Below are 7,162 nucleotides of genomic sequence, written 5' to 3'. Positions count from 1 at the left end.
GTGGTTATTTCAACTATATTTTTCTATCAGTGTGCCTTTCCACAAAATCACGGGATTCTTGGGTCGGAGTTCCTTGAGGCCCGGAATCAGACTTTCAGCGAAGCGATATTAGATGTTACACGGGCGCGAGCACGTTCGCAATTTCCTGGCCGAGATCAGAATTATCGAGAGAGGGAGGGTGATGAGGAGCAGAGGAAGGAGAAGGAGAGGAGGGAGACGATATTAGGCGAGGGGAACGCGATACCCGGTGCTCCAGCCAGGGCTAACCGATTTTCTTCGTGGCGTGTTTCACGGACCGTAACGGGGATACATTTTTCAAACGAGACGAATCATCTACGAGCGAGGAGGGACTCGCATCACGAACTGTTCCAGCGGTGGATCGAGCGAGGGTGTGTCTAATGGTTCCAGGCCCAGATCCCGGGAACACGATAGCTAACACAGCCCTGTACATTCACGGAGGTCGGTCGGAGAGACAGTCAGTAGACAGGCTACATCTGCGTCTACGGGAATCGCGATGCCATATACGTATGTTATCTTCCCGTGATGGCACGGGCGCCCGGATATGCACGATGCATGCGAAGACGTGTAACTGCATCAGCAAATGGTCAAAGCTTCGTACGTTGGTCCAGTATAATAGGATCGCGTATGTCATTGCAGCATTGTTACGGGATCAGGTTCGTGAGCGAGTTGCAGGCGAGTTAGACCCTGATTCGAGGATCTGCCGTTAATTATTTTATACTCCATTTCACGTAACACCGCATAAGGCAACGCGTTACAGTCCAATTGTTTAATACGTACGGTGAGTTTTATAAACATTACGAGCGCGATAACAATCGAAATCTCGTGCCTCAATGAAAATTGACTCCTTGATTCGAAGGAAATAGTTAATAGTTTCTAAAAATAAAAAGGCAAATAGCAAATTGTCGCCAGCTTTCGTTGTGTTCGGTTGTTCGAAAAAGATTGGGGGTAAACGTCTACTTGACGAAAGTATCTCGATTTTGCGGAACGGCATAACCGAGAGGAGAGTGTATCACTCACCTGAAATCCGGCTAGCCTCAGGAAGACGATCGCAGGACAGGCCGGTGGCGGTGCGGCTCGCAGGAGCTCGGCGCCGGCGTCATCGCGACGTCCCAATCTCGACAAAGGACCCTCGTGCACCGCTAAATGCAAGCGCGCGTTGCATAAACTCAACTCGCGCACGCTTGTGTATCTCAGCAGCTCGGAGAACACTGCCAGACTGTCCGATTCCTGTGGAAAAAAAAAAACGAATCAGCACCTCCCAGGACGATTGTAAACGTGTTACAGAGAGATAAACGTATTATAGAGAGAAAATATTAAAAAATTAATAATCCAATCGGCATAAGATCAATGGATCGGTGTATATCTTTTGCTTTAAGAAAGCCACGTGGTGAACACGAATAGAAAATCCTCTTTCTGCTGCTAAATAAATGCGGGGTTGTGATGCAGCCAAGTCGACGGCGCCTGAGACGTCGGTTGCAGCCCCGGCGCTCTCCTAACCGCCGTCCCAATATTCGACGATGTTGCATTATGCTTAAAAGCGCAAAGTGGGTAAACGCCTCCGCTAAATCGCGCGTAAACGATGCGGACCCGTGAAAATCTCGCGGAACGCGCCCGGGATCTCCCGTAAGCGCCGCAGCATCCGCGCTTCAGGTTCGCCGGATCTCCGGCTAATCCCATCCCATTCGACACGGAGCGCCGTGTAGAGCCGGTCTCGCTCTACGCCCCGAGACTACCATCTCGCCCGACCTAATCCGCCACGAGAATGTCGTTAAGTCGGATGGAGAGGCGTCTTAGCGCGCTCGCGCCTCGTCGTCGCGACGATCTCGCAGACTGCACGTCGGCGATATTACGTTATTCCGGCAATAAGACGCGGGAGGAAGAGGAACCGGCGCGAGACGTGGATTATACCGGGCGCGCCCGTCAATCGCCGGGGGAACGCGGTAACACGGGGTTAACAAGGTGCGACTGATCCGTCGAAGTCATCTCTCGCGCGTTAATTGAGGATCCTCTCGAGGAGCCTCACGAGCTCGCCAAATTTCCCGAGCAAGATTTCCCGCCGAGTCTTCTTCCCCTTTGTATAAACGCGTCTTCTTCTTCTTTTTTTTTCTTTCAAGGCGCCTTGAACATATCGTTGAATTTGATTTCCACTCGATATCCACCGCGAGAAATTAAATAAAAGATGCAGAGGTCGGAGGAGCGTTCGATCTTGGGGGATGGTCGAGAACGGGGGGGTACGAGCGATACCGTTTCATTATGCAGAGAACGTCGTGGCGCGCACAAGGAGCGACGGAGGATGCGATCCTCACGGGAGCATCGCGAAGAGAGCGGGTTCTCCATGGAAAACTGTGTAAGCGGAAGCTTCCTCTTCGCTTAGTTTACGAGCCGTACGTTAGACGTGCGTTCATTAATAAGTTATCCTTACTTTCGAACTTCATGCGAGATTTATGCGAATCTTGAGCGGCATAAATCAATCTCAACTGAAGACGATGACGATGAATTGTTGCCACCCTGAGAAAGGATTTCTGTTACCGAGACAAAAACTATTCTTGGCGCGTTTATATTTCTCGCAAATAGACAATATCAAAATAAAATCAATAATTCTTATTCTCCTCTATCGAATTAAAAAAGATTGACTTACTATATTGAGACAAGAGTAACTTATTGTATAAATGCAAGTTTATATATTCTTTCGTTTAGAATAAATTCTCTCCATCTTACAACGCACGAAGTCGGCACCGCGATATTCGATAAAAGACGACACATACTATCATTTTATTCTAGATTTTAGAATTTATCATTTAAGATTTAAATATTCCTTTCTCTATAATAAATATGATCGGCGCTATATCGATCCTATTTTATGATACATTCAAGTGTAATAGCATTGGACCCGGAAATGTTTTCTTGTACTTTCCGATTATTCTGTCATCGTGTCATAATGATATTGTATAAAGAATATTTATATATGCACGCGTATATGTAAATTGGCAACGCATGTTAAGAAAATATTTTTCTGGAATTAAACGGAGCCTTGCGTCGTTTCGAGATTGTTCTGTCGTATAAGCTACATTCCAAGTGTTTGTATTAATTCTTTAATTACCATAGGACCGTATACAATCTTGGAAAACAAAATTAACGCTACGTGGGTTTTGTATACAAAATTATTTACATGCCTCGCGAGAAACATATACTCAAGAATGTTGGGCATTTCAAGTCTTTTAAATACTAGCGTTCCTCGTGAAATTCTCTTAGCGACGATTTTCTTTAAAAAATTCGCACGCCTTTTTATTCGCCTCTTAATTCTGTTGGGGAAGACTGAAAAGTGCGTTGAAAAGTTAAATAAATATTGCTTACATGTATCACATTAAACATATGTGTGACATCGATTGACAAACCGATCATACCATGTTTCATCGGATATACAATTTAATCGAATATATCCGTTTGTTATTATGTAATTGGATTATTTTTCTCAGTGCATCTTTCTGACAACTTCATAAGGCGTCTCAGAACTGTTCAAGACGTTTTTAATACGACATAATGTTCTCCGGGCTGTTTTAATATAAAAATAACATTAGTGTCGCTTTTCTATTTGATTTTCAAGTACGGTCGCGCGTGACGATTATTCCGTGTTCCGCTGGGCAAACAGAATCGAGGGTGGATTCCATTCTCGGAAGGATGTCCTCGACAGTCCATTTATCTGGCTTGACCCAACTGGCGTATCCCGGACGAGAACGGGGGAAAAAAGAGGTACCGAAACTAAACGACTCTCGAGATGTTTACCGCGCTTTGACAGATTATTGCATTATATTGCATGCGCAGCGCGCACGCCGACAGCGACGTATCTACGGTGTATTTCGCGATATTTCTATAATTGCATAATTTATAAAAGACAACTCTCTATTCGTTACGATTACTACAAAGGCAAGGGAATACGGTACGACGCCCGTAAGACTCCGCTCGAAACGTTCGACTCAGAATTCAGGGCACATCGTCGAAACTTCGGCTGTCTCGAGAGCTACGAAATACCTTGTATATATTTTTATAGTTTGTCCACCGTAGTTTCGATCATGCGATACGCGCGGAACTCTTGAATTTCCGCGCCCAAGAGTACGCGTACGTCTCCCAAGACGGTATTATACTTTATAACATATCGCGTCCTCCCCGCCCAATAAAGTTTCTAAACCGGATAAGAGATCTATAACAACACTTTGGGCGACTGATTCTCGTTATCGGTGACCCAGTTAGATTATCTCCCCGCACTTTTCTCCTCTGTCTACCGAAAAACTGTATCATATTGAGACTCAAGATAGAGTATCGAGATACTTACTTCATTTCCGATCGGACCCCCTCGGTTTTAAATAAATATTTAGATAGCAATGCTCAAATGTGTGGTCAACACAGTTTTAAATTCAATATATTGAGATATGTCCGCAACATTAATTTGTATCACGGAAAAAAAAAACGTAGCTGCCGCAGCTACAAACTGCACGTGGCAATTAAATTTCAGTTGTAAAATACGGACAGCTAATATTTAGTTGCGATAACATTTTGCTACTGTGGCTGTTGTATTATCCCTGATCACACAATCTTGCTTTAAGTAAGCTGTAAGCCTTGAGCCGTAAGAAATTAACCGATCACAGGCATTTATTCCCCTCACTCACACCTGTGATTGGTTAATTCCTTGCGGCTTAAGGCTTACAGCTTACTTAAAGCAAGATTGTGGACCAGGGGTTAGATGCGACGGCAAACAGTTTAGAAATTTATAGTTAATGCAACATGTCTAGCAAATCGCGATCGGCTACGGTAGCGAAAATGTTTTTTTTCCGCGTGCTCCTATTTCAGTCGTATCGTTTAAAATAATCGGGAAGATTTGTACGCTTTCAAAAAATGTTCTTTAAATATACGATGTAGTATTGACGAGTGCGTGAAATAAGAGCCGAAGTGCGGCGTCCTTTGAGATTTCACTTAATGCGTGGGAAATTCGATGCAAAGCCGGGATTTATTGTAGCTAACCGTGATATTTACGAGCGACGATATTTATCGCTTCCTGACAAGCGCTCGTTGACGAGCGTCGCTTCCTGGGGATCGCGTTCTCCAGGCTCGGCTCACGGGAGAGAGATCCCAGCACGGTTTCATCAGCGCGGAATTCGCGCGCGGCTGGAAGAATGGCATGAATAAAAATCGCGCTGAATTCGGCACCGCCGCCGCCGCCGTCGTCGTCGTCGTCGAGATCAAAACGCGGATGGAGACACGCGCGCACATCTACGTGCCTCGAATCTGTTTTTTTTTTTTAGAACATTCGGAACCCGTGAACCGTTAGCTGCACCGCCGACAATTCATGTTTGACGTTATTTCGCGCCACGAACGCTACGAACCCGCGCGTTTCGTCAGCGAGTGAGTTTTATTCGCCGTTGTAAACGTACCTGATTGGAATTCAGCCGGTATTAAAAGCAGAAAGGCATTAAATAATATTATCGGGATTAATAACCGCATCAAAATATAATATCGGATAGCATTAGCGAGCTTGCATATGCGTAAACTCACAATCCTCAATTCCCAACTCTAAACTTCCATTTTCCTCCTAGCTATTATGTTTCAACTTTCGGCTATTAGCTATCAACCGCGAGCTCTCGGCTCTCGAATCTCGAACTGGGGGTACAAATAGCGTTTATTTATGGGCAATGTAAAGCCCGTAAAATTAAAACGTGTGCCTTCCAGCAGAATAATCGACTTACATCAACATTTATATGTATTACCTTTTGATTATTATTAACGGATTTGTATATTTTATCCATTTTGTTAGGGAAAATATACTAATGGCGTCCAATGGCGTAATCCGAACATGTCCAGATGAATGATGAATAAAACGTACGTGCGTCACAATAAATTTGTTGTCTCATTTGATTGCGTAAAAATATACACGGAAGAAGGATATCGTGTCATGGATGAAATAACTCGCACTGCACGGGGAATATTTTATACATCATTTTTCAAAGGAGACTTTTTGTCATATAACTCGTTTGCTTTTGACATATGTCGCGCTGCAACATTTCGAAATATTTACTTTGTTCTCATATAATCTAATTAATTTTGTTTACAGATGCTCGCGATATTTGCCTTTAAAGCAAAGTACAAAAGCGTTCGCCAAGAACATTTAAAAACGCTTGACTCCAAAGACAATTTCTTTAAAAAGATATGGCACAAAGATAATTGTATCTCACTTAATTTAGTCTCTATGGGTAAATAATGCAAACGGATCTTTTTTTATATAAATTCTTTAAAAAATAGACGGGCTTTAGGCTTACGAATAGGAGCTGCTTATAAAGAGACAGAAAAAGAGGAAAGAGCATGGAATGTCCACTCGAAATTACCCTGTGATTTTTCTCCTCGTCTTACAACGGCAAGCGATAAAAATTCTTTAAAAAAAAAATACAAACTACAGCAAGTATCAGGGGGAAAAAAACAGGAATTTAGCACGGAATGAGCGTGAAACTGCGGTGTTTTTTGCAACGCCGCGACACGAAAAGTCTCTCACTGTTTTCTCCCCTGGAAGCGCCTTTCCCGCTTCCCGAATGGAAACGTGAATGCGAAAGTTTCATTCCACCCGGTATGGCGTTGCGAATGAATGGAGAAACCACCCCGGATAAGCAAATAAGTCGAATGTAATGATGTAAGCAGATAAATCTTTCACATTATATTCGATTTATATCCACGGAGTCTTCATCTTCGTTTATTATACTATTAGAATTTTCCGGGCTTTCCCGGCAAGGATTGATCTGTTATCTATCAAAGCGATACGCAAAATTTTCCGCGAGAGCGAACACGCAAATTTGGATGTAGGGGAACCCGGGGCATAACGGGAACGCTAAGGTTAAAATTAATTTTAAACAAAATGAAAATAGATAAATGAATTATTTTTGTACGAAAATATTCTTTGAAATGTCTACTATAAGAAAAAAAATGGTTTTACTGTGAAAGAATAGTTTAAAAGGACGAAATTTTTATTTTATTGAGACTATAGCTTAATCTGATTATCATTTTATGCGGGGCATAATGGGACTCCTCACAAAACTTATGTATTTCTTATACATTAATGTTTAAAACTTATTAAAAATGATTTTTTAAATACGCAATAAAT

The 7,162-nt window shown here is 42.9% G+C and overlaps 1 protein-coding gene across 1 annotated transcript in view; it reads right to left on the bottom strand.

The window, feature by feature from the left end:
* Positions 1-7,162, bottom strand: part of LOC105569775 — a 141,414-nt gene that overhangs the window by 6,794 nt on the left and 127,458 nt on the right. Inside the window, exon 10 of the mRNA XM_012026500.1 lies at positions 1,039-1,248. Within this exon, the coding sequence (XP_011881890.1) occupies positions 1,039-1,248 (210 nt within the window). The remainder of the gene's footprint in view (positions 1-1,038; positions 1,249-7,162) is intronic.

The sequence above is a fragment of the Vollenhovia emeryi genome, unplaced genomic scaffold (assembly GCF_000949405.1).
Source record: "Vollenhovia emeryi isolate VEMERY1.0 unplaced genomic scaffold, V.emery_V1.0 DF939123.1, whole genome shotgun sequence".
NCBI classification, from domain to species: domain Eukaryota; kingdom Metazoa; phylum Arthropoda; class Insecta; order Hymenoptera; family Formicidae; genus Vollenhovia; species Vollenhovia emeryi.
The sequence above is the reverse complement of the archived record's forward strand: the minus strand, read 5'-3'. Positions and strand labels throughout refer to the sequence as shown.